The sequence below is a fragment of the Protopterus annectens genome, chromosome 13.part0 (assembly GCF_019279795.1).
Source record: "Protopterus annectens isolate FY-2018-M chromosome 13.part0, PAN1.0, whole genome shotgun sequence".
Classification (NCBI taxonomy): Eukaryota; Metazoa; Chordata; order Ceratodontiformes; family Protopteridae; genus Protopterus; species Protopterus annectens.
The window spans coordinates 804,023,313-804,050,755 of record NC_056747.1 but is presented as its reverse complement, the minus strand read 5'-3'; the positions used below and the strand labels follow the sequence as shown (position 1 = coordinate 804,050,755).

The 27,443-nt window shown below is 35.1% G+C and overlaps 1 protein-coding gene across 1 annotated transcript in view; it reads right to left on the bottom strand.

Annotated features, from left to right (window-relative positions):
• Nucleotides 1–10,868: 10,868 nt before the first annotated feature.
• The window catches only part of VMP1 (vacuole membrane protein 1), a 1,640,696-nt gene continuing 1,624,121 nt past the window's right edge, over nucleotides 10,869–27,443 (bottom strand). The window contains exons 11-12 of the mRNA XM_044054897.1: nucleotides 13,081–13,183; nucleotides 10,869–11,979 (exon numbers count right to left, since the gene is read on the bottom strand). Coding sequence (XP_043910832.1) covers nucleotides 11,836–11,979; nucleotides 13,081–13,183 — 247 coding nt within the window. The 3' untranslated portion in view covers nucleotides 10,869–11,835. The remainder of the gene's footprint in view (nucleotides 11,980–13,080; nucleotides 13,184–27,443) is intronic.

Genomic DNA, 27,443 nt, shown 5'->3' with positions numbered 1-27,443 from the left:
GGCCAGCTTTCCAAAGCTCTAACCCCCCTCTTCACACAGTAAACTCTGGCTGTTTATAAGCAAAGTACTTTTAGAGTAAAATAGTCAGAGTGACTAAAATCGTCAGGACTTTCTTCCACCTCAAGCAGATGCAGCTTTGAGACTTCTCTGGAACTGGAGTCAGCCAAGGTTTCCTGTCAGACAGATAACACCCCTTTTTGGGAATCCTTACACACTTATTTTTACATAATATTTTGATTGCTTTTACTCGATTTCTGTAACAATTGTGGTGCATCTCTAACAGTACCAGCTTTTCAGGCCCGTCAGCAGACATTCCTCAATTATCATTCTTCTCGATCTAGGATTTGTTTTCTAGGCTCATAGTGTCACTTTGTATCTTTGGGCTTACTGTATGAAAAACAGACAAATGCTTATAATTACTTCATGACAGAGAAATTAGGGTGAGCAACTATAAAAATTCCATGCAGAAAATGGTATGATTTGAGCACACTGCATTATCACATGGGAAGTGGGAAGGGTCATCTCAACGACAAGGAATGGAGGTGGAAGAGAAAGGACATGAATGCCAGGTGAAACAGGGATATAAGAAGAAAACTACTTCACAGAAAGGGTGGGTGGACCATGAAAAGTAGTATATGATGCATTAATACAGAGTGTCTCAATAAAATGGATGCAGAGATTCCTAGGACAGAATACAGAAATGAGTGGGGAGGAGAAGCTGTTTACTGGTTAGCTGCAACACTTGGGCAGCCTTGAAAAAACAAATACGTTTCCAATAGCAATTTTTTTATGTATATACAGTCATATCAGGTAAGAATCAATCATAAAAGTGATACAGATGCGAGACCAGAAGAGGAGACAGACAGGCTTTACATTATGTTATTGTTTACTTGACATCTGTATCTACATGCTGTATTTAAATTTTAACTTTACAGTGTAATGTGAACATACGAACATGTGCTAAACTATGGGTGTATTACAGTACTGCACTGCACACATCAAAAAATGACCACATTTTGTATCAAAACATCTTTTCAAGGAACTGGCCATTGTATAACTACACTAAGATACTCCAGCATATGCATCTACATGTAATGTAGAGGCATTGTGTGATTTAAAGCAAGTGGCCATAGCTTACAACATACACAAGAGACATACTTAAAGGAAATCTCCACTCATCATGCCTCAGTATTTAACCCGTACAGCAATGTACATTCACTGTGCCTTACTGTGCAGGTACTTTACAGCAGATTATAAATACTAACTTCCATGGGTACCTTAAAGAACAGCACAGTGAAGCATATGTGATAGTGGAGTTTTTTATAACATATTTCAGTTCAGTACAGTTATTAAAGTAAAATATAGTTTCTTAGGCTGAAATTCAAATATAATATTCAGGTAAATTGCAAGTCTAATTCTAGCAATTTTGGTGATGCTGTAAACATTTCAGGAGGTTTCATAAAGAAGTAAAACAAAAGTGGATTCCGGACACAAAACATCAAATACAAACAGTGTCAGCAGTACAGTAAGGAAAAAAATGCACGTTACTAAGTGATATGTTTCAAAATGCCAAAATCCATATTTCTATGGCAGTCGAACACTACAAAAAATTCCACAGTTCTTCAGAAAAAAAAAAAACGTGACCTTGAACTAACAAGCTGCATTGATTGACAGTACGGGCTATGGCAGTATTAAGTTGATAAGTAAATATAAACAAAAGCTAATCTGAATTCAGGCAGAATAACTCATGTATTACATGGAAAGGATGTTTTAACTTTAGACCTGGAACTGAATCATGAAGCAAACAAACTGTTTTAATGCAAAGACTGAGATAACCCTTGTGATGGTAATGCCGGTCTTGATATCTATGTGAATGAAATATATAATAAATAATAATGTAATAACTAATCAATCACCAGGAATATTCTGCTGTGGGTAACCGAGAGCATTAGTTGGTGCATTCTAAATGTGCCACTTAAGTGGTGAAGCTTTCTACTTAAGAATGGCATATTTAAAACTGATTTTAATTTTTGTTTTAATAATCCAGTTTTATAGTATGCATGCTTTGCAGCAGTATCTTTGAGACAGCTAGTCAAGACAGCCATACTGAACATATTTATGGCTATGTTTATACTAAAAGTATAGAATTAACAGCAATTCAAGCCACAAGTACAACAGGATTTGGGATTTTATCAAATTTTATATTATTATTATTACAAGTTTTATCTTTATTAAATTTGTTGCATTTGATTAGACCGATGAAGGGCAGGCTGTTTTTTAGGGGCCATCTATACCTCTCCTTATGTTTCAAGCTTGCTACCAAGTCAGGTTGCTCTTGTCTTTCGGCATTTCCCAGTTAGGGGTCGCCACAGCGAAACTCCGGTCCGCTAATGACTGGCAGTAGATTTTCACAAACGCCGTGGTGCCAGCTCGACGTCCAACCTTCAACGAAGGCACGCCCATTTACGCATGTCTTTCGAACGAATGCCCACCCAACTGCGGAGAGGACATGCATACTCCACACAGAAGGCATTCCCCGCACTCCAGCTGTGGCAGAAATCTCCAGTCTGTTGCTGAGTACTAGTGCACAGCTTTCCTCCTCAGCTGCAATGCAGTTTTACCATACAGTAGAAGCTGCCTTTTATAACCAGCTGAAGAGCAAAGTGAGAAGGGATACTCACAAACATTATTTTGTAAACCTTATTTGAATGTGACTTCCTGTGACGGATAACCAAGTAACATTATTTACTTCCAATTGCAGTATCATATGCAGACTGAAAGACTGACAGTGTAGTTAATCATAAACAAACCCCACAATGTTTTGCAGTATTACATGACAAGAAGGTATTTTAGCATACTTTTTGCTTACTGCAAAGACCTGCATGTAAAAACCTGATAAAATAATGTGCCTTTGACTCTTGAAATTACCAGAAAGCCACCAAGAACATTGTGACAAAGGTTCTGGTTTTGTAGCAGATCCGAAGAATGTTCACTGCAATCAATAAATAAGCTTAATGGAGCATAAAATAAAAATGTTTTGCAGACCTTAACGCATGGAAATATAATATACTTCTATTGGTTAGGCAAAATGACAAATTCTTCACATGCCCAGAAAATGACATGTAGCTCTAGCTGTTTAAGTAAATAATACAGAAACTCACTTTAGGCTTTAAGACCAAATTAAAAATTACAAAACACTGGACGCACTTGCACATCAATACACTGTTAAAAATGCAGGAGTATGACAGGTTTCTAGAGACCTTAATTTTCATTTTCAGTATTTCACTTTCTAATTTGTAACATCTTCAATAAATGAAAAATTACAGTCAAAATATTTTCAGTATCCCTATTATTACTAATCAGAACATTATGAATAAGGCAACTCAACAAGTCTTACATATCTTGACAGTAAAAAAAATAAAAAAGGTTCATAGGAAAACCACAGACTTCTGGATTACAGAAACACCCCTCCTGCAATTTGAGTGTGGGTGGGAAAGTAAAGATTAATTCAACAGAAACAAAATGTTGCATCATCACATAATCAATTCCTCTCTTCCAATATGTTTATACTTACAAAACAGGTATAAACTATACAGATTATGCATTGCAGCTATATTTTATTGCAGAACTTTACTGCCTTACTGATTCAATGTATTTTCAGTTTAATGATTACCTGAATGCACAGAAAGCCATGTTCAAATATACAGTTTTTTTTACAATTGTTTGATGTTTCTGCTGCTGCCTCAGTTGTTAATTTTAAACAGACACCGGTTTATGTCAAGAAAAATAAAATGAAGCAACACAAAGGTCTGCAGAGTACTAATCAATGATTATTATGACAGCCTTCTTGAGTATACATATGCTTCTTCATCAGCCATGTCCCCCCTCTCAGTAGGGGAAGTCTTACAGGCTAGCAGGCTTGAGTCATAATACATCTATAACAGAGACAAACAGAACACCAACAGGCTGCTGGTGGGCAGTACTTGTGTACTATACAGCCCAAACCTCTAATGGAAAGTGAACAGGCAATGAAGCATGCAGTCCTATACAATTTGTCACAATAACACCTATACATGTGCAAGCCCTAGAAATGTTGTAGCATCACTTGTGTCCACCAGGGACTAATCACTACTGTTTTTATCCACTGACCCTCCCTAAAGATGGAAAGAGATGGTCACTGTCTACTTAGTCCGCACACCTTAGATGACCTGTTGGCATCCATGCCATTAATTAAATATGGATCACCAGTTACACTGACAGAAAAAAATTACACATTTCTGAGATGTTTAAAATTGAACAGGCAAACATTTTTAACCATGAAGTGAACAGACACTGCACTCTCAAAGTATATATGAATGTCTGTCAGTATATATTATAAAATGGACAAGACTGCATTATACATGATATGAAAGTAATCTGTTTTACTCAAGTGCTTCTTCTGCTACAGATGTGATATCAGACATTAGAGAATGGGCAACCTGTACATCGTGCACCATATTAAGCTGCTGTGGAACTCAAGGCTGAAAAATCCTAACAGCCACCATTATTTTATGCTGGCTAAGTAGGGCTTTTGCTGTTTAGCAAGTCTAAAAAAAAAATTAAAATAAAAAAGCGTGTGTGTGTGAGAGAGAGAGAGAGTGAATGTGTGTGCGTGTGAGTGAGAGATCAATCAAGCTATTATTTTGCACTCGCTAATCATTGCTTTTGCTGTTTAGCCAGTGTAATAAACTGAACAGAAAAGAAATGTGTGTGTTTACGTTTCTGTTTGCCTGTGTGAGTGAATATGTGCATAAAAGCAGAAGAGACTGTGTGTGTGACAGAGAGAACAATCGAGCAACTCCTGGTAGCAGCAGCAGCTAAGAGGTTTGCGTACTTCTTGAGCTCTTAACTCAAGATATTTGGATAAGCCTACAATAAACCAGGGACAAAAGCTCAAAATAGGAACATATTTTGAATGTTGCTGCTTCAAAGTTGTGTTAGCATGCACTTTCTGAAGCACAGGGATGGGTGGGTATGTGTGTGTGTGTGTGTGAGATGGACCATTAGTGGCAACAGGAGTAAACAGGTTTGTATAGCTCTGTACCTTTCAGCTGAAGAAATCTGGATAAATCCTAAAATAAAAGGGGAACAAAGGCTCAAAAATAGGAACAGATTTTACTTATGGCTCTTATAAAATTACAGACTTACATAAATAAAAGGATTTGTGTTAGCATGAATTTTTTGCAGGAAATAAAAGTCAAACTCAAATGTACGCCATTATCTAGTAACTTCAATCTCCAATGACTGGCAACAAACCAAATGCATTAGGAATAAGGGACTAAAAAAATTAAGTAAATACCTGGATACTTTTTTTAAAGTGTTCTATTTTGGATGTAAAAAGCTTCCTCCAGCACCATTAATATATATTACAGAAAGTTTGAAACATTACGCGTTGAAACTATTTTACATCAAAAATATATAAAAAAATATAGTATTAAAAAAAATAAATAAGTAAAACAACAACTTTATAGACAGCCCATTCTGTAAGTGCAATAATGCCCAACAGAGTGTCTGCAGTGTCAGGCCTCAGAATACCCCTGGATGGGTGTTATTTCCACAATAACACACACCCTGTTGGGCATTACTGCATGCATATCATTTTGAAGTTACATATACATTACAATCCTAAACAGCAGTGGGTAGCATGAGATACGAAAATGCAAGGCATTTATAAAAACTGACACCATTCAAGAATTCAATTTCTGAAGCACCTGTCCTGTTGAGGGCTGCAGTAGTAACAAGTTGAGCAATGTGGATCAAACAGACTTCACAAGCCCCAGTGACAGTGTCCACAGCACATCCTGAGCAATACCAAGCATCTCCCAGCAGATCGAGAGACAAACAATCCAGCACGTCTTGAGACTGCCCCAGTTCTCCTCCCACTGGGACATGCCTAGAATTTTCTCAACTGACTGTTCTCAACCCAGAGCAGCAGTGGCTGTACTCACAGCCTCCTGCTTTAGATCATTCCCTTCTTCATCATGGAGATATGCTACTCTCAGGAAAATGTACTGATACAGTTATTCATACCATACACTATGCAAAAGACTGTACATGCATTATGTATGACATAGCTGTTAATACATCAGACATTTTTATGGCAACATACCTCTCAATTATCACTCAGATTTGCTGGTTATCAGAAAAAGTATCTTTTTCTTCAAGCCTTACAACTTGTGATTTGCTTGTGCACAATCCTCTAAGAGTAAGGAGCATAATTTACAGAAACACCAAGTCATAGAGAGAGTGACAATAACAAAAATAGATTTAAACTTTCTACATTTCTAGCAAAACAAGCTCCCAACAATTTATTGGGTTTACAGGCACCCAGTGTTATGGACCTAACAACAGGGGACCCAACAAAGGACATCTTCTTTCAGTTTGTTCTCATTTGCTTCATCAAAGAAAAAAACTCTCAGATAACAAAAACCTGTTCAGATCACCCCATTACTGGACCCTGTGGTAATACTGGGGTTTAAAGTAACTCGAGCAGAATTATTGCTCTTCTTTTGTGAAAATAAACTGTCAGTGTCTGGAGATCTTTATTCACTTCTGAACCCAAACTGCAGATGTTGCAAAATGTAACACAATCACAGCAATAATGTGGTAGAAAATCTTTCTGAGAATGTGTACTTAGAATTATACATTTGAAAGTTATGAGCACCAAATATAACATACTACAGAAAAAAATATGTAGTGCCATGGTGGTGTAGTGGTTAGTGTTGTCACCTCAGGGCAAGAGGCTCTCCGGTTTGATTCTTGGCTGGAATGCCTTCTGTGTGGAGTCTGCATGTCCTCCCTGCGGTCAAGTGAGCTTTAAAAACATGCAGGTAGGTGCGTGTATGTCTGTGCCTTCTGTGAAGGCTGGGCTCCGGCTGGCAACTCGACATTGCTTTTTTTAGAGAAAGAAATTTGCTACTTGCAAATATTACCTGCATTTGAAATGATAGTCCTTCTACCAAGATTAATGGGTGAAAAGCAAGACCAATGTTTCAGTACATACATTTTCTAGCAGTATGCAGCTGAAACAATGCTACTGAATACTGAATTGAGTTGCATCATATCACTATGATGTCTTTGATTCCAACATGACATAGCAATATTATTAGAAAAATAGAGCATCAGATGCACTTCTCACAGTGTGCCCGTGTACATAAAATAAAGCAGCAACCACCACCAACCAGAAAATTGTCTGTGGATCCAGATTTAGCCTTAAGGCTTCTATGATGTTAAGAAATACTTTGATGCAACTTTACAGTCAAATGTTATATGTAGGATGTATTCTTTTTAGTCAAGTGTTAACAAATTCTTGTGGCAAGAAAGCAGGCTGAAATACTAAAAGCCACTTTAAACTACTGCTGTCATTAAATGTTCACTGTACAACTTCTTCACTTCTATGGTACAAAGCAAGAAGTATACACTGCAAAAGTACTTCTAGAGAATTGTACCAGAGTTTCTGCTTCCTTACTGCTAGCACTTACTTAATGTCCCCCATAGTTAAGAAGCTAGAGCCAGACACTGCAAGAAAAATAAATGCACTGTGCCCACAAATTCTGATGATTATTTAAGGAATGTAGTTTACTGCCTGAATGGGTCTGTCAAAAGGAGGGCAATTCCATTCTAGGTGCATTTTACATTTTATTTAATTTTCAGTTCATAATGACTAATCTACTGGACCCATTCACCTACACTCCTAATTACAGACAAGACAAAAGTAACAAAGTACAGATTTATACTTTTACTTTTAACCTTAATGTAAAGCTAATGTTATGCCAAAAATTGCATCCACACCTGTCTGGTAAATAGTTTTAAATGTTCTTTTTGCAGGACCCTATTTTCTACTTATATAAAAAAGCCACCAATATAGCATATTGTAAATGTGCCATTTCATCATTTTTTTGGAGGGGAGCTCAAAGTACTTGCAAGGAAACAAATAATGCATTTGAGTGCAAAGGTCCAGCTATGGCATGAGACAGTGTTCTTGATAGTCTTAAAAAGGGCAACTGCAACATTTTAACAGACAGAACAAGCTGCTTAGGATTGATCTAACTGGTTACATGAAGCACTGGTAAAACAGCCATCTTTCTTGACTAGGCCCCTTCTGTAAAATAAAGAGTTCAGAAAAAGTGAGCAAGATATATACTTCACATTTAAGTCCTGCACTACTAGAACTCAAGCATTTTAACTGAACAGAAGGTATTCGCAAATCAGAACCATACTGACATGCATTTACAGAGTATGGACCAGTACAACTTTAAAAGTTTACACTCAACACGTTATAAGATAAAACACTGTCACTCTGCATCTGCCCTGAAAAGCAAACATTTTATGCATCAGAAAAATCAAGCCATATTAACTTGAGACAAATTAAGTATAATACTAAATTATATAATTCTGTAAAACTAATGATGCAAACTTTAGAAAGCCAGCCACACCCAGGAATCAAATACTTGTAGAAGTCATTTACAATTTTACATTCGGCTCCTAATCATAAAAATGTTAACTCAGCCAACTCTACAAGCATTTTAGCCCTGGTAAAGATCACTTCTTTGCACTTTTGGGTTCTTCTCAGTACCCCAGGATAACAAGAAAAAGGAAGCCGCTTTATTTTATTACTGCAGGTACATATTATTTGACAAAATGAACATTTTTGATAAATAATATATTTGTTCTGTGATTTTCATAACTAATTTATGTATTATTTCTTTCTTCTCTTTCACATCATACATGTACTGTACGAAGAGCATAGTAAATTGTGCTACATCATCTTCCTCACTCCATAATCAAATGATAGATTTTTTCTTACTATAATTTCACTATTTTGCCATTAATTTTACTTTTATTTTTTGCTTAAAACATGTTATGTAATCATAAAACTTTCTTTTACACTGTATATTTTTGGAGCTTTCCATACATGGATTCTGCTGAAAAGGGGTTCTGCTATAGTTGAAAAAACAGGGTAAACAAAAGCAATAAAAAAAATAAAAATAAACAGCTACAGACACTGATGAAAGCCAGAAGAATCTACCTTCTGCTATTCAAAGAAACTTGCATCTCACCTGCAGGCTAATTTCTTCTTCCAGCAAATGCATGTGCGAGTACATGGGTAAGCCAGCAACTGTGTCTTCCCTCAATTTCAGTACATTAATATGTGCTAACTCTCAAGGTACACAGGGCAAACAGTAACAGTAATGTTAACAACTTTACAACTTTGAAGTATGAAACAAAACTGGTCAACACAGTGAAAAGGAGTGCTGATGATGAATGAGAAACGATTAGATGAAATACACCAAAATGTCAGACAGCCTACCGACTGTTGTCGCCATGAGATCCAACAGCCAACACCAGTCTGATAAGCTATCCGACAGGATGGTAAAACAATGGAGATGTCACGTCACTGTGTCAGGTGATACACGAGTACATTTTAGGAATGGATTGTTGTACAGCACAATGTGCACAATGTAGTCTCTTCCATTTTCTTTCAATAAAAAATGTTACCTTCAAATCTAAATGTTTAGCAAATTTTAGAAGTGTTAATTCAATTACTCCTACACGGTCATATACGGATATGCAAATCAACCCATATTTCTGGCTGCATTTAAACTATGTTACAGAGTAATGAACCAATTCCTGGTGTTCAGATTCATGTACAGCACTAGTGAAGAGCAATTTTCAAAAGGAGGTAGTAATGCAAATTGTTCAAGGTGTAAACAGCAGCACTACTGATAACATGTCTTGTCATTATAGGCAGTACTTTTTATGCAACATACTTCTGACACTCTGGAATATTAAGGAAATTAAACAAACTAAATCAGACTGACATACACAAAATGGCATGACAGTGGAAATATAAAGACTCCTATGGTAATTTTAAAATGTTCAACTTGATTTCATTCCAAAATTCAGAAGATTTAGAATGCTACAATCTGTTGCTTAAAATGAACTTTAACTTCCTTGATTACTTTCCTGCATTCTGCAGAATGCTTATAAACAAAGTTAAAAAATCAAAACTGTTAATTAACACCATAAGCATTACCATAACCAAGTAAAATTCATCAGATCCACCTCTAGTATACCGTCATAAACTACAACGTTAGAATGCAACCAGACATGTTCTGCTTAGGGATTAGTAGGGACCACCAAATTATCAGTGCCTATTCTGTCCAGAGTTCATTTTCAAGAAATATGCAATGTGTGTATAATCTGAAGCCATAAAATGCTGGACAGAATTACATTAACAGCATTTATTTCTGACATAGAATACTGATTAAAAAGCTAATTCAGCCTGACAAATGTTAAAGATGCAAAATCGTATATGATTTAGCTAAAAAAGTATATGATACATGAAAAAAAGATAGTATCCCTTTAAGCAGTCACGGTCATCTGATCATAACACGTCTATCTACACAAAGAAATTTTATATGTTAGGTAACACAATAACATTCTTTGAACAACTAAAAGAGCAAGACCAAACAGTACTATTCAGTGAAAAAAATCTCCCACTCTGCTAAGACAATCATCTCAATTGCAATTAGTAAAACTGCATGCATGTTAGAAATGCAATTTTCATTTGGCTGCGAGTACCACTGAATCATGATAAAAACCTGTATGTCACTGTGAATCTAAAAGGCATTGGGTTGAAATGTTTTCCTTTACCTATATCCATCCCATGGTCACTTGAAAAAGGGAGTTTTGCAGATACTGTTATGTATGCATACCTTGCATCATGACACTTTGTTTTCATATGTACATCAAATAAGGTAAAAAATGTTAAATTTTGTACATGCTTTCAAAAGATAAATGTATTGCAAAGATGACACAAGCTATTCTAGAATGGTTAAAGATTTGCTTTATAAAGTCTGTTTACAACTTTTACTCTGAATGTACAGAATAAAACAGCATCAAGTGCAATATGTACAATAAGACATGGATCGTACCCTGGCTTTACAGCCACAAAAATTATAAAAGATGACAAAGACAATGGGGGTTAGCAATATTTAGCATAAAAAACAAAACAGTATTTTACAGAATGGAATGCAACATGAAATCCTGTATAAAACACAAGATGAAGTTACTACCAGTAAAAGATTTTGAAAAATATTTTGTACAGAACGATGAGTCCAAGAGGATTACTTTATTACAAGGATCCAAGTATACAATCTGCACATTTTGTGATCAAGCCATTAGATAACATGCACTGAGAGTAATAATATACGATGGGGAGAAAAAATAAGAGAGAACCTCAAAAGTATGAGAATGTCACCAGCTTTACTTCAGAATGAAAAGAAAACTGGGGAAGGAACATCTTGAAACTCAGAAATGTTTAACAATTTCTGCAGACTTAATACAAGTATAGCACTGATCTCACATGTAGTGAGGGAAAAAAGGTAAAAGGTGGTAGAAGAGGGATTAAAAATATGCTCCCTTACTGTTTCCACACAGTCTATAATAAGCATAACTTTAAAGGACAGTATAAAAGATATATACGGCCAGTTGTAAAACACATGAAAATACTTCATAGTCATTACACAAGTAAGGACTATGTAAAGTAACTTGTACTAATATCGTGCACCCCCAAATTGGTCAGCATGATTTAAGGTAGACTGGTCACATGTCACAATATGTATCCATTCTTCTGTCCAGAAAAATCCCTTCATTGCTTCAAGAACAAAATAGTTAAATAATCTAAACAGTATGATTTGTAACTAATCATAAATTAAGATCCATTTTGAATACTATACCAGACTAAAGAATGTATTTGATCTGGTACTTGTGGGCCACATTCCTAGGCAGATATCACTTAGTTTTCTCTTCAGAGTATCTCTGCTGCTGTATTCGTTTCATATAACTCTGTGCCATAGAATTGATAATAGACAGAACAAAATAGCAGACCATGATGATTACTACTTTTTCAAATACCCACGATAACCAGTTTTCACCCTGTATGGAAATAAATTTTAAAAAGTTAGGTTATATTTTAAAGTTTTTTTTTTTACTCTAATAAAATTTACAAAACTATTATTAGACTGTCTAGCACCATCCTGTCTACTCTAAAGGAAAACTTGTAAATTAAAAAAAAAATCTTAGTTTGGAAAATCTTTTTTTTTTTGTACTGAGCTACAGTTTTCCAATAGCAAATAAAGAGGCCTTCTGCCTGCAGTACAAGTTATGTTAGCCTACTACAGATTGTATAATTAACCAGTCTATGGAAAATTATATACTTCATATGACTGTTGTTCTGAATGCACCTATTTTTTCATTATGTGTGTGCCTCCCATTATGCTATAACATATTTTACTTACACTCTTCAGCCTTGGTGAGTTCATGCACATTCATTGATAATCACCCCACCACCACCACCAACACACACACCAAAATGAATGAAGGTAACTTCCCTTGCTGCCCTTTTTAACTAAAAAGAATGAGCATGCCACTGTTATAGCTGCTGTTTTCTTAGTGTTTGTCTGAACAAATGATGGCATCACTGAATAGCAGAACAAACAGCCTGAGGAGTAAAGCACGTGGTTCTATGCACTTCGTTCAGTTGATCTTTCTCCTTAGTCATTCTTTTACATTTCCGTGTTCACGAACCAGAGAAAAACAGGTTCCTCCCTCATTATTACTGTTTAAGGGAAATGTAGTACTCTCACTTATTCAAATCACGTATAAGGTTCAAAATATGCTTAGCAGTGTAACCCACTTGGCAACTTCTTCCTAGATTCACTTACTGTACTGCATTACCTCTTTTTAAACACTGCATCTTTTATACAAATTGCTTTTGTTATTAAAACCGTGTTTGGTATACATGTACATACTGGCAAGTGTATTAACTTTCTGTTTACTCAATTAAAATACAAAGGTATTTCAGACTAGTATGCACATTTAAAAGAGTTTAATTTAGAACAATTACTATTCTAAATAAAAAATAAATAAATGTTATATTGTTTTTGAGGTTGCTTCTACTTCTTTGAAGAAAAAAAATCAGTGGCATGCAGATTGCTTATTTATAAAATCAAAAAGAAAGAGAAACTAGGTTCTTACCACTGCAGCACCATCCCCAGTTCTGTGATGAAGTTTTGCTCGCTGGGCCTCCAAGTATTCCTGGAAGGGTTTCTGAAGGGAAGGACCCACACTTGGAATAGCACTACCAACCAAATTTCATCCAAAGAAAAATAAAAAATAAAAGCAGAGAGACAGAAATGAAACAATGTTAATATTACCACTTCTTAGAATCAAATGTAAAAAGCCAAGTGTACTACTAAGTTATGTAACAAGTGATTAGTCTCACAGAAATTAAAAAATATATATAATCACATAAGCATTTAAGATAATAAACAGTCAAAAAAGAAAAAAAGAAAACATGGAGACAGAGGGACTCTAGCCAAACAACTGAAAAAAAGTCTCTCTCTCCTTCCAAGTATTGCACAACAGCTTGATTTCTAACAGCCTCTGCTTTTGCTTTACATCTTGAAGCATGCACTCAGTTAGCTTCCTTTGCGTGGGTAGATTCAGCTGTATACACTCTTACAGTGCAGAGAATAAAATGAATGACTTCTCAGAAGTCCCACATTTATCAGCAGCAGTTCCTGTAAGAACTGGTTTGAACCGATTAATAAGGAAATGAGCTGTGCCTGTGTCATCACAACCTAAAAAAGAAACTGCACGCCCTACCCAGGACTTGCCCCCACATCATTTAAGAGGGAGGATCTAGTTAAAAGAAAGTCCATATTAGGAGAAGCTGTGCGTCATTATTGTACAGGGAAAAAAGAATGCATTAGCAGATTTTACAAGCCACTCCCCACAGTCAGAAGTCAGTGATTAACAGACAACAGGAACTTGGACTACTTTTACAACTACTTCAGTTTCCTTTAAGTATCATTCTTATCATGAGCAACATTTGCTCAATACCTTGTTTTGTGCCTGCCATCTCAGGGTTGGGCCATTCCCAGTTAGTTCACACACCTTACTTCCCTAAACAAAACTTGTACCAAGCAAGAACATGATCTTTGTAATTAAAATGGATCTTGTGGAGGTGATGGCTCGCATATTTGGGGCTCCTTATATTCAGCCCCCCCCCCAAAAAAAAAACCCACAGAGGTTACACCATTAAGTAATTTTCCTGCTAGCATTTTTTTGAATTATGAAAACCATGAAAGTGTCAAGAGTGCAGCACTCCTTATTTATTTAACTAGCAGAAAAATGACATATTAAAATACAGCCCTTCTTCCATATTTCTGACTCAGCAGTAATAAGAAATGAAGCATTCTTTAATAAGAACTAAGCATCTATTTCCTAGGTAATGTACATGACAACTGATAATGGTTTTACCCTGTTTTCCTAACAATCGGTATAAGACAAATACCTGAAAATCAATGCCCACCTGAACAGTAGTATATACATGTAATAATGGCACCACTTTTACATTGGATTTCCTCGGTTTTCAAATTGGTAGTTAGCATACCTGTCAAATGTCCAGATTTTTGCCTCATATTTTTGGTGTGCATCTCATAAAATTTGTGGTTTTATGGCAAAAACACTGATGACTGAAGTCACTAAATAATGACATACCTTTGAGTTTCAGACTTCATATCTTTCATATATTTCTGAAAATGCATATTAATGCAAAACCTTTTATTCTAGCAACTTTCTCAGTTTTTAAGAGCAGTGTTTAAATTCCGTCCCTATTTTTACCTCCCTTTATTTTTGGCTTTGTCCAGATTTTGTGCATTTAGAGGTTGAGGTAGTTATAAAGGTGCTATCATATTTTTAACACCTTTTAAATGAACACAAACATTTGCAGCAGTATACCCATTTAATACCAAATTCATTAACCACTCTAGTATTCATGTAGCTGTTAGGGGATATTTCCTCACCATGAAGGAGTGCTTATTTAGGCCTAATAATTTAGGCACACAAAATTCTTACTGACCTGTTTTTCTCTTCCAAGTCTGAAGCACATTACCTTGTTTACTCAGTGCATAACAATGCAGTTTCAAATATGGCACAGAATGGGTTTAAGTATAATCTGACTACCCTTTGTATTTTTTTTTGTGGAAACTGTTTCCCCATTCAGTTCCCCAACAGCTTATTATTTTATTAAATATACCTAACAATGTGTTTAACCAGCTTAGAAAAGTGTATACAAGTGGCAGCTGTAAGAACCTAATGTTGTATCTCTCATATCTACAATACATTTTCTTCATGACCTCTACCCATCCCTGGGAGATTTGTGAGTAAGACCTTTCCAGGGTGACTCAGAAGTCTGACACTGTATGTGTCAGAATACTGAGGTCACTGATCTGTGTGAGCTCTACTCGACATTTACAAACTGAATAGTATTAAGTGTCTGCCAGTACAGTTTGGAGATAACCTTATTTGCATTATAAACATGAAATAATCAAACTTACATTAATACTGTTACATCAAAGGCATGCTTCGATGTGTGAGGAATAGCAGCCAGAAACAAAATGGCAGGGAAAGCAGCTATTCCCCTTCATTTCCACTACAGTGATTTCAATAACAAAGGTAATTTTTTTATTTCTCTCTCAGTTAATTTGAAAACGTTATTCTCATTATCGGACTTGTTTTACTTGCAGCAATTGTGACTGCATGCAGCTTCTATTTTCAAGAGTGATAATTTAAAAATAAAATACCATTTGGTACCATTAGATTAACAAGAACCATTGTTTTGTTTAGCCTCCCCCAAAAAAGGAAAATAAATATAGTGCCTTGCAGCTATGTTCTCAAAGGGAAATATGAAACATAGAACATGAAAAAGTACTGCAACATGCTGCTTGCCATACATCTGAATTCTATAACAGGCAGGATCATTTCATTTACTTTCTCAAAGCAGTTAATTTGCTCCTTCATCAACTCATCATACTTGTCATCATAGTCACCACTGTTTAATACCTCACATTTAACAATTAGATATTTACAAAGAAGGGTAGCATGCATATAATATTTGCAAAGTATCACTATCTATACCCATGTCTAGAAGCTAGACAAAACCATATCTAATCTAATTGACTTTCTTATTCTCTCATTAAAATTATATTTCTGAAAGAAAATACCTGTAGATGCCTTTTGTAACATTACATCATGTGTGATGCAAAATTTATTTACAAGTTAGTCTTTCATTGTATAATCTAAAAGATTTAAAACTCAGTCAAGGTAATATCTGTTAAAAAATGATGCTCATTTTACTAAAGACAGCGTAAAACTCTAAGAAAAGAATTCAATGCATCAGTCTTCAAACAAAATACTGAAGACAGCACTGCCATATTCATTACAAATAAAAATGAAACAAATGCTTTTATATACTGCTGTGTCACTGACTTTGTGTACAAGCTTGTTCTATGCTGATTTGCTCATTTTACTAACATGAAATACATTAATTTTTTACATTTCAGTATGTTTTTAAATAATAAAGTGGTGCTCCTGAAACGTGTTGTATCCAAACATTGTTTAAATGCACCTTTATCTACTATAATAAATGCTGCTGTTCTTGCTCCTTAATAACTGTTCTCAGAACTGGATTTTCAAGTCCACACACAAAAACAGCTATACTTGTAAGAAAAGACATACATCCAGTCACCAGTACTCTGAAACTGAAAATAGAAAGCAAAAGTTACTCGTGATAAAGGCATTTGTTTTAAATTCTGTAGCAACTGAATTTTAAGTTAAAACAGATAAATAATTTTGAAAGTTATGACTTATTTCAGATTTCAGAAGCACTTGCTAAACTAGTTTTAAAAGATACAAATGTGCTCAAATAAGCAAGCACAATGACAAAAGCACCATGCTAGACATTTGTATATGTAATCTAACAATTGAAACTATTTATATTTTATATTCAGAAGTCTAATTCTTACATGCAGACCATGCATCATCTTAGTTTATTAAAACAAATACAGCTAAGCAGCTCTACATCACCTACACACGTCAGCTATCTTTCACAAGTGGTAGACAAGTAGCTCTGTCAATGAAAAATCAGGCAAATCTTCCAAACTATGCTTCTCAAATAGTCTAACTTTGTTAAAAGATGAACATGCAGACTTTTATGAAAAATTCAACATATACTACAACAGAATTATAACAGGGGCTAGTTTTATCCTGATAATCAAAGTCCACTTATTTTGTTAGATTTATGGAAAGAGAAATGCATTTTAATTTCAAATTCAACACCTAAGCATGCTTGAACCATTGTATACAATAATTCAGAAATACTGAGATTGATGGAGAATCAAAGAGGTATTTTTCAAAACACTATCACAAAAGCATGTACGATGTAACTTTTGAATGGAGACTGTCAAGTTCCCATAGAAAAGATAGTCAAATTCAGCTGAACCAATATGTACATATATACACACACCACCATTACGTAAAAATACTTCTGCATGATCAAAGCTGTTGTCTGAACCATGATATTTGTCTTTAGAATGACAAACAGGTTAAAAGGTCTGAAAGATGCTCCATTTAAGGAGTTAATTTCTTCAAAAAAATTTCACATTCAGTGTATAAATATGATTATCAGTCAACATTTAAACCCCAAAACTGTTTTGTTAAAAATGAACATAACTTATTTGTAACGCGTCTTGAAAGGGTTTAGGTTACTTGCAGCTCGCTGATCATGACATGAAACAGTTCAGTATATCCCCTATAAAATGCAGTTCGAAAGTTCTACTGATTTTGAGAGCATGAAAAAAAATGCAGCTTTTGTTTCTCTTCACTTTGAGGTGGAACAGGTTTTCCTTTATTTTAACGGCTAGTATTTTAATGGCTTGTCATTTCCTGTTCAGATAAAGATGCGTTTATTGTTTAACCACTAACTTCCTTGAAGGCCAAGAATGGTTCTGATGCCACTCAGCAAATAAGAAAGGAGAGCAATCATGCCAGATTTGATCAACTGAATGACATATGATGGGGAGCTTCAAAACAAAGCTTTTGTGGCAGTTCAGCATGACAACACCTCTATAACTTCAATAGAAAAGCTACAACTAAGATGACAGATTGCACTTTCTGCTTATGTGTATTATGTTTACCCATTAAAATGAAATACCACAGAAAATTCAATCTAATATACAACACTCTCCCATAAATGTTTGTTACTGTCTATCCCAACTCCAAACTACACCAGACAACTCAATGAAATATGTGCACAACAGACCAGATGTGCACAGTGCTTGTCACACTTCCAAACACAGACTTCTCATCTGCATTTTTAATACCATCTTTCACATGAAACCAGTCCCTATGCCTGATAATCCAGTTCAGCTATCTTGTCTAAATAATGCAACAGCATAATATAGGAATGTTTTGCTTGTGATGGCATAAAATACTTTTGTGGCAAAAGGATGTAGAGGTACACATGGATATGAACTAAAAGCAAGGTAAGCATCTTAGGCCTTATAATCTATAAGAAAATTAGAATTTTATCATCATGTAGATTGTACTTATAAGGAATATGGTGAAAATGTTATTAAAGCAATGGCATTAAACCTGAACTGCACATTGATAAATAGAATTTTAGGAAATACTACACTCTGCTAAAGGAAACTACATTAGTTTAATGTAGTATCCGTTTTTTCTCTTGATTTTTTAATGCCAGGACAGCTACACTGGTTTGAGACTCTTCAGTGGAGTTTATGGTGCCAAAGGGCAATCTCCAGCATAATACTTCAATATAAAGCTTAGGAATTGTTATATGTAATTTTCATTTTTTTTTGTTGCTCATGTGCCTGACTACCATCAAACTGTGACTACTGACCGTTCATTCCCATAGCTGAGTGACAGCAATCTTATAGCAAGTCTATTATACAGGCAGCCCCAAAAAGAGTTTCTGGTCTAGCTTGAAACTCGTCACCTAGTGACATTACTGCAGGGGTGCCCAACACTCTTCTCCTGGTATAAGCCGCTCACTCCCACCACTCCCTGCCCAGCTCTAAAGTCAGGTCATCTGGATCACAGTTTGGGGTTTATCTCTTTGTATCTCAAAGCCAAACATACTGCTTGTGAATATCATCTTTAATTCAACTGATATCACATTTTACGGCTGAATGTTTGTTTATAGAAGCTTCTTCAACAATAAAATGTATTTTCTGTTCCCACCTAACCCCTAAAATATGTAAGAAAACACTAACACTTTAATTATATTCAATAAACCAAATAAAAATGGTTAATCCTAAGAAAACCCTACCCTACCAATCATTTTGGTACCTGCTGTCAAGGCAGACACATCACTGATGTTTGCCTTTTTGTTTCAATGTTAAAACAGTGCAGACATGAAGTGAAAAGTAAATGTGCATTACATACTTTGACACCCACAGTTTATTTTACTACTTTGAAGCACAAGTCTAGGATAAAGCAGAAATAACAGGTCCCTAATTTAATGCATCTACTGTTTTGACTGCTTGAAGAAATATTGTACATTTTATAATGAACAGTCTTAACTAATATACCTACTGTGGAATACTAAAATCAGCAACAATAAAATGTAGCTTATAACCATAGTTCAACATCTTAGCACAAGAAATCCAGGCAAAGCCAAAAAATAGGGTAACAAAGGCCCAAAATAGGGGCAAATTTTAAATATTAATCTTACAAACTTAGAAAGTTGTTAGAATAAAACATTTTGCATTAGTATGCATTTTCTGAAAGATATGCAGCTTGAAATTGAAATGCCTGTCATTAAGTGTCATCAGTCCTCAATGTTTTGCCAGAAACTACACATTTTATAGGGAACAGATCAAAAATAAGAGTAAAAAATCTGGACATTCTGGGAAATGTGGACAGCTGAGAGGTACGCTTAAAACTCAAGCACTACAAGAAACAAGTTATACTGTGATATTAAAACAGAAACTGTAGCTTACATCACCAGCAGCAAAAATCAACTGTTAACCAGAAAAACAGAAACTGCTTGTTAAAGTGTTGTCAGAATAAGAAGGATTTCATGCTAACTGTAAAAGCTGCATGACCCTGTAAATTGTATCGGACAAGCCCAAAAATTATGATAAATGGATGCCATGAGACAAATTCTTCATGATGTACAAATAATACACGAGCATTACTTTTTTTTAATTCTGAAAAACATCCATAAAATAAGATGATGGGATCTTAGGAGAGTGGGTGCAACATAAATGGTTTATACAGAGGCAATATCACACCAATAAGTGGTGAAAAGGTCAAAGCTAATTCTTTATACTGCCACTTTCTTGTGATGCACTACAGGGTGCTACATTTTAAAATTATTCTGAATTGCTAAAGTATCAGATTTAAAGGGTAACAATTTTCTTTGCTCGTGTATTTTAAAAAAGCTTGGGCAATGGGCTACTTGATCTTTTTTTTCCCACTTTCCATCTTAATTTCTATCTACATACTGCTAATTGTTTCACTCAGGAATGCAAAATTTTATGATAAATATTATACCTCCTGCTTTGAAACTTTGCTTTTTTTTGTCACTGTTCATACCCAGAATGATGGCTAAAGTTAATGTTTGTCTTCCCCAATGTCACTTTTCAGTCACATACATTTAAGCAGAAATACACGTTAAGGTATGTCATGAAATACCATTAAACTGCAGAAAGGTTAGCTTCCTGAAAACTTGCATCATATGTAAAAGTAGTTGTAATATTTAAACCCAGGCCTAATGGCTTTCAGGTTCTTCACTGCACTATAGTAAGGAGGTACTCTCTTGCTTCCAAGCTAATGTATACTAAAAGGAAATTTTTACTCATTCTGAAGTAGCAAAACCTGTACAGCAACACAAATGATTTAATCTACTGAAACAGAATGGTTAAATATTGAGACAATCAACATATTATTCAAAAATGACATTCCTTTATAGAGTTACTAAAATCAAGGTTCATTCTGAAGTCTTTCATTACTTTCAAGTGGAAAAAACATCCTGAAGTCTACTACTGCAGAAAATGTCAGTTTACCTCATTAAAATGATATCTGATGGCCAACAGCTAATAATTTCCCAATACATTTATTTATTTATTTTACATTTGTTTACTAGGATAGTCCGACTGGATACATGTTCATTTTCAGCGGAGGCCCGGGGAGGAAAAACTCCAGACATACAGACAACAAATTATTGCATTCTTACAACTTAAACACAGATATCAAATTCTGGACAATATTTCAAACTTTAATAGGATATTAAGATGTCAACAGGCTCACATGGTAGTAAAAACTAGAAGATCATGGAATTACAATTAAGATTCAGACAAGTGTAGTAAGAGTTCTATTTTAGCACATTAGGAATGGTTAGAATTACCTTGACCTGCTTTATGACACTCAAGATCTTAGGGAGGAAATGTCCTATCCTAGCATAAGTGTAAAGCAGCAAATCAGTCTTGGGTGGAACATCAGTCTATCTTTGGGAGAGTAGGTATTAAACTTAAATTAGAAGTCAGTAAATTCAGTTGTGTTGGTAGTACAGGGGCATCATATACAAACAGCTACTACAGGGCACACCCAAGCTGCATTTATTCTCAACCACTTTTTTACCTGTTGCAACCTCTAAATAAACCCTTTCCCGGCATTTTAGTATTTCCATGTACAGAATTAATAGTATAAAGGAGTGCTAAAACACCTGCTTTTCCCATGAAGCTGGGCTTTCAACCCATATAATACTGCTAAAATTATGCTGCACTGTATTGTGAGAAAGTGTCAGAAGAAATATTTAATTGGAAAGTAATGGAATACAACAATAATCTAGCATCTGATTTAGGCAAATTGCATATTATTCCACACAGAGTAACATGGGAAATAGGAACTAAAACAACAAAACAGCAGCACCTTGACCAAGCCTCTCCTGCCCTTCAAAACATTCACATCACTTGCAGAACACCATAGTTTCACCATGTAAAGATATTCAAATAAACACTATTACACAGAAGAATTATGCCATCTGCAAAAACAAAAAGGGCACTATTACAAATGGTTACAGGTCTTTGAAAAGTTTGCAGGTAAATCTGTGCATGTAGTTAAATCTCCATACTGTAGTGCATATATGCATTACTCTGATTCAAAGTAAAGCATGAAATGATTTTAAAAGGTCACTGGGCTTTACTTTCCAAATACTGCAGCTAAATGTTTGCAACAGAACAAATGCACGTTTTTTAATGCTAATGATAATATACATAAAAGTGATAATATACCCAACACCAAATATAACAACCTGCTTGCATTACTTATTTGTGTTTGGCATAAGTGAAAATTGCCCAAGTTCTTTTGAAATTAAAAATGTAAATTATTCTAACTGAAGATTACATCTGATATATCAAGAACTTTCTTCAGTAGACACTCATTTTAATTGAAGATCAGTAGCAACTGCATTTTATCACACAAAACACCAGTATAAAACAATGCACTTTTAACCACAAACCTATTTCAGTCGCTTGCTAGTCTTTTATTTTCTGACTACTTTAATAAATTTGACTATCAAAACATAAAAGAAAAGTACCCTTTTATTATTAAATAAAACTTTACTGTTAAAAAGTACATTTTGTTTCAATTTTCATCTATTGTCTGGCCCTGTATGCCTTTCCTAAATGCAGACATCATTTGATTTGTTTTGCTGCAGTTACTCTGGGAGTATGCATATAGCTTTTATAGGGAGCTAAACAGAACACTGGCTAATAAAGATATTTTCTTTAATGGACAGCATGCAAACATCCAGAAAAAAGGACAGCTGACTTCACTGAGTTAAAAAAACTTCAGCCATACTGTTTTGCCACACACTTAATGCCATTTAGCCTTCCTACTGTTTCCTTTTTTTTGCCAACAAACATCTTTATTAAATTTCCACATGTGACATAGGCAATCTTATATTTACATAAATGAAAAATAAACATGACACCATTTTAGTTGCAAACGGTATGCATCACAGACACCATTGAAACAACTGTAGTTGCAAACATTACATGTCACTTGTAATCTATCCAGTCATTGTCAGTTAAGCATTATATGGCTCATGCAAATCATGCCTCTTAAACCTCATTCATGCTCTGCATATACTGTTCTCACAATTTACATTTTTTCCTATGCAGTTTGCTCCCTCCCTTTTCTAAAGATCCCAATTCCAGCTGTTTTATCCCTGTTACTATGTTCACTACTTCTAGAAAGTTGGTCTAGACTTTGATTTCCATTTTCTAGCAATTGCTTTTTTGGCAGCCACCATAATTAGACTAAGCAAGGCTTTATTATGTCTAGGCAATTCTGATTCTGTATCATAACTCAAACAAATCATCTCCCCAGTCAATCCAATTTGCTCAACCAGCTTTTCTACAGGAAATCCCTAAGGTCTGCCAGCTCACTACACTCCCAAAAGATATGTTCCCAGCCACCTCTTTCTTGCCCATCACACCTCCATCATTTGCTATATTCTGTCCTTATTGCTTACTAATAAAACAACATAAAACTGATTATTTTCTTGTACTTTATATGGTCACAAATGTCATCTAGTTTCTCAGCCCATATGTTCACATAATGGATTTCTTTGTCCCTCAAATGTCACATTTTCTCATGTTGCTTAACGGCTTCCAAATGCCTTCTCATATCATTCTGGAATCCTTGCATGGAACACTCAGCAGTCATTTATAACAATGATAAGTGAGATAATTTAGCTCAGTATTTACCAACATAGTCAAAACTTTAAACTAGTCCATCTTACAATCTCCATATAAGTATGCTTTATAGGTTCTCCTCAATAATTCCATGCTGTATCAACATGATGCTTAAGTTGTCTTCCACTCTCTTCCCTGTTTAAATATCTTCTAAATTCCAAAATCTAATTTTTGCGCTTCTGTCACTCTGCTAAAGAGCATATTTATTGATTAGCTTTACCAGTTCAGTTTTAAGTAAAAAAACATGTTTTGTAAGAGTCTCTCTTTAGCTGCTTAGATTTGTTTCTCAGTACCACTACCTAATACCACAAGTCAGGTTCCTTTTAAAAACTGAGACTTTATAAATGTATCTGTTTACTTACTTTGAAAACAGTCACAAATGCATGCCCTCAATAGAAGCCCTGAAACACTGAGGAAGTTAAGTAATTTGTCCAGTAGCAGATACAAGTTATCTTTGCTGGAAATCATTTAATTCATGATTTACTACTCTAACCTCTTAAATATATACTCAGTCCTACAGCAAAGGCAATATATTCAGTACACCTGTTAAACCAAGAGCACGATTCAGTACAAAGGCTAAAACATAATGGGCATAATAAGGTGACAGCACACCTGCCGACATTTTTCAGCCCACCCTGATTTTGATTCTACAGCTAATCCATTTTACTTCAAGTAGGCAGTGATGTTCTGACAATATCTAAAAATGAGAAGCCATTCAGGATCTAACAGTCAAAATTACTATACTGTTTAGTACAAGAAAATGCTAGCAGTGCTCAGTTGTATGCTGCATATACTGAGCCAGGAAAACATTCAATAAATGCAAAATCATTGCAGCTTCTGAAATGTAGCAACAACTTTTAAAATGGACTAATGCTTCACTTTAAGCATCTGCAGTTGTGGTTATGATTCTCAAGATTAAAACGGTACTTTCCCTTAAGTACTCTTTACCAAGTTATATCCGGCACACGTTTTCACTCATTCAGAAAAAAAAAACATGATACATGTTTGTATTATCTAGTCTTTAGTGCAATCCATGTAGATGCTATTCTTAATTACAAAAAAGAAGTTTTTTTGTTGGCTTTAAGTTAATAATATTATTCTTAAACTAAAACATTAATGTTGCCAGTTTGCTTCGAGTGCTACAAAAAACATTCTACCAATGATGCAGGATTTTTTTTGTTGGGGGGGGCAGATTTCCTTTTGCTCTGAAAACAGTGAATCATATTCTTCAAACATGACACAGACTTTCTAGTGAAAATCAAATAAAACTATCATAAGCAATCTATTAGATTTAATTTATAAAACTGAGTTGTAATTTATAACTTATACAAAAATAAATTCACAATCCAAGGAAAATCTAAACATGACTTAGAAATGTCAGATATCTTTTCCAGAGGCAGTAATCAAAATGCAAAAATTATGAAATATAATTTACCACATAATCTTAAATTAATATTCAGGACAAGCCTGTCATGCTTGCCCAAAAGTTTTTGAAACTGTTTGCTGCACTGTAATTTCTTGCTGTAGACATCAATGACCTGAGAGACGAATGAATGTTGTAACCTATTTTACTGAATTTAGGTATACAAATAACAAGGAGGTGGCTTTCCATTTTTAGGTACAGGCAGCAGTCCAGAAACATATAACACTAACTATTATTGCATTGACCAGAATACAAAACAGAAGCTAACAAAGAATAAAATTGAAAATTTAGCCTGAGAGAAAAAAACAAAACAAAACACTTCTTTAAGACAACTGAGGTGCAGAAGATTTTACCACTGACAAACAGCATAATTTTTTTTACAATAATTCACTCTAACCTATAATCTAGTACATTTCAATAAAGCACACTTTCGGGATAGCCCTTGGGCACTACGTAATGAAATAATTGTCTCTTGTGAAGGTAGGGTGACGAGTAAAATGTCTTATTCTCTTCAGATGTGGACTGCAGATATAATGGCTTCACTGAAAATCTATGAGCATCTGAAAGCACTGCAGCAACACTGAAAAACTGAATTAAATGGCATGCACACTGCCATTTATTTGCAATCATGCATGTTACTCAGCAGCATATGACAAGAAAAATAATGGGGCATACAGAAGTTGCACATGATGTTCCTGTGTACCTGCCCTCCATCTGCCAAAATCCATCAACCAAGATCTCATCATATTCCAGCAGACTGCTTACAAACATGACCCCTTGTTTCCTGGATCACTTGAAAGGATACATATTCAGGGAAGGTGGCAAGTTCCGATAAGGGGCTAATTAGTGAAAGCAACTAGCAAACAATGAATAGATGAAAGCCCTGTTTGATACACCTCAAATGGTTATACAACCTTAATTTTAAGAGCAAATTGATAAAAAAAGCAAAACTAAAACAAAAACTCATGGGAAACTAACACACATACAAGTTTTATAAAAAAGACTGATTACACTGAAATTTTACATGATACATTTTTGCTTGTGTCAGTCCAGGTTTTATCAAAGCTTAATGAAATCATCTTATTAAAAAAAGAAAAAAAAAACCTTGGGCAAGACAAGGTGATAGTTCAGGCTGAACTATGCACTCATTAAAGAGAGGAGCAACCCAAAATGACTACCATCAACCTCACTAAGAGAGAGAATTTTTTTCTCTAATCTGCCTGCCTTGTTCCGAGTAGCAATGCTGTAACATGAGGCACCTTCTGAGAATTTGTCTTCCCACTCTTTTCTGACACTATTTGTAAGAAATGGTGACTAAATCAGTCAAGTCTTAAGGTAATTACTGAAGCTATCACTCTGAAGTCAGACATGATCCTGAATTCAATCATCTCCACCCAATGACTTCATCATAAAAAAATCCCAGCAGTTTTTTTTATGAATACAAGAGGAATTAACGGACAGCGTACGCATATCAAATGAAACATTCACTAAGAGACACATTTAGGGAATATGTCAAGATGTCAGTTTTCTAAAACTGAAGCCAGCTGGGTAGAAATTTAAGCCAGGGGGTTGATGCAACAATCCTCTACAAACTACATGGTTAGTAATGAGGAACTGAAAACTCCATATGTAAAACAATGACATTTGTGTATATAGGTATTGTTCTTTGCTCAGCTTCTAACATACATCTGTATAACAAAGGTGGTCTCTTAAAAGATTATTATGAAGCTATTTCAGGGCTCACCACTCACTCTTTGTTGATTTACACTTTGCAGTTTTACTGATGCCCGTGTTTTTTTTTTTATAAAGTCTTCCAAAATTGCATCATCGATATTCTTTACTGCATAGTCTTATCTGCTGCTATGTGGGAAATATAGAAGAAAAAAAACACACATTTCTTGCATCAATCTGACAATGTGGAATCCATCTGTAACTGCAGAGATTTCCAGTGGAAGCTGAAAATATACTAGAATTTTGTAAAACAATTAAATTAGTGTAATAAATATTTTCTTTTTTAACAGGCTATAAGGTTGCTTCATACAAAGTAAAATGCATCCTGAGTGAGTGAGGCTTCATTAAAGCTGCAGGCCAGTTACCAAATTCTTGCAGCTTCCTGTTCCCCATGTAAATTCATAGCTGAGAAGAGGTGCAGTTTGGTATACCTTTGTCTTCAAAATGGAATTCTGCCCTGTCATCTGTAGCCTTCATCAGCACCAGCACAGAAAATACCAAACTAGCAATCAGAAAGCTAGTGAAAGCTAAAGAACCTTCCATCCTACACTGCACTCCATCTTTTCTCCTCTAAATGACCCTTCCAATCAGGTTTGTTCCTAAATACATATTGCTAG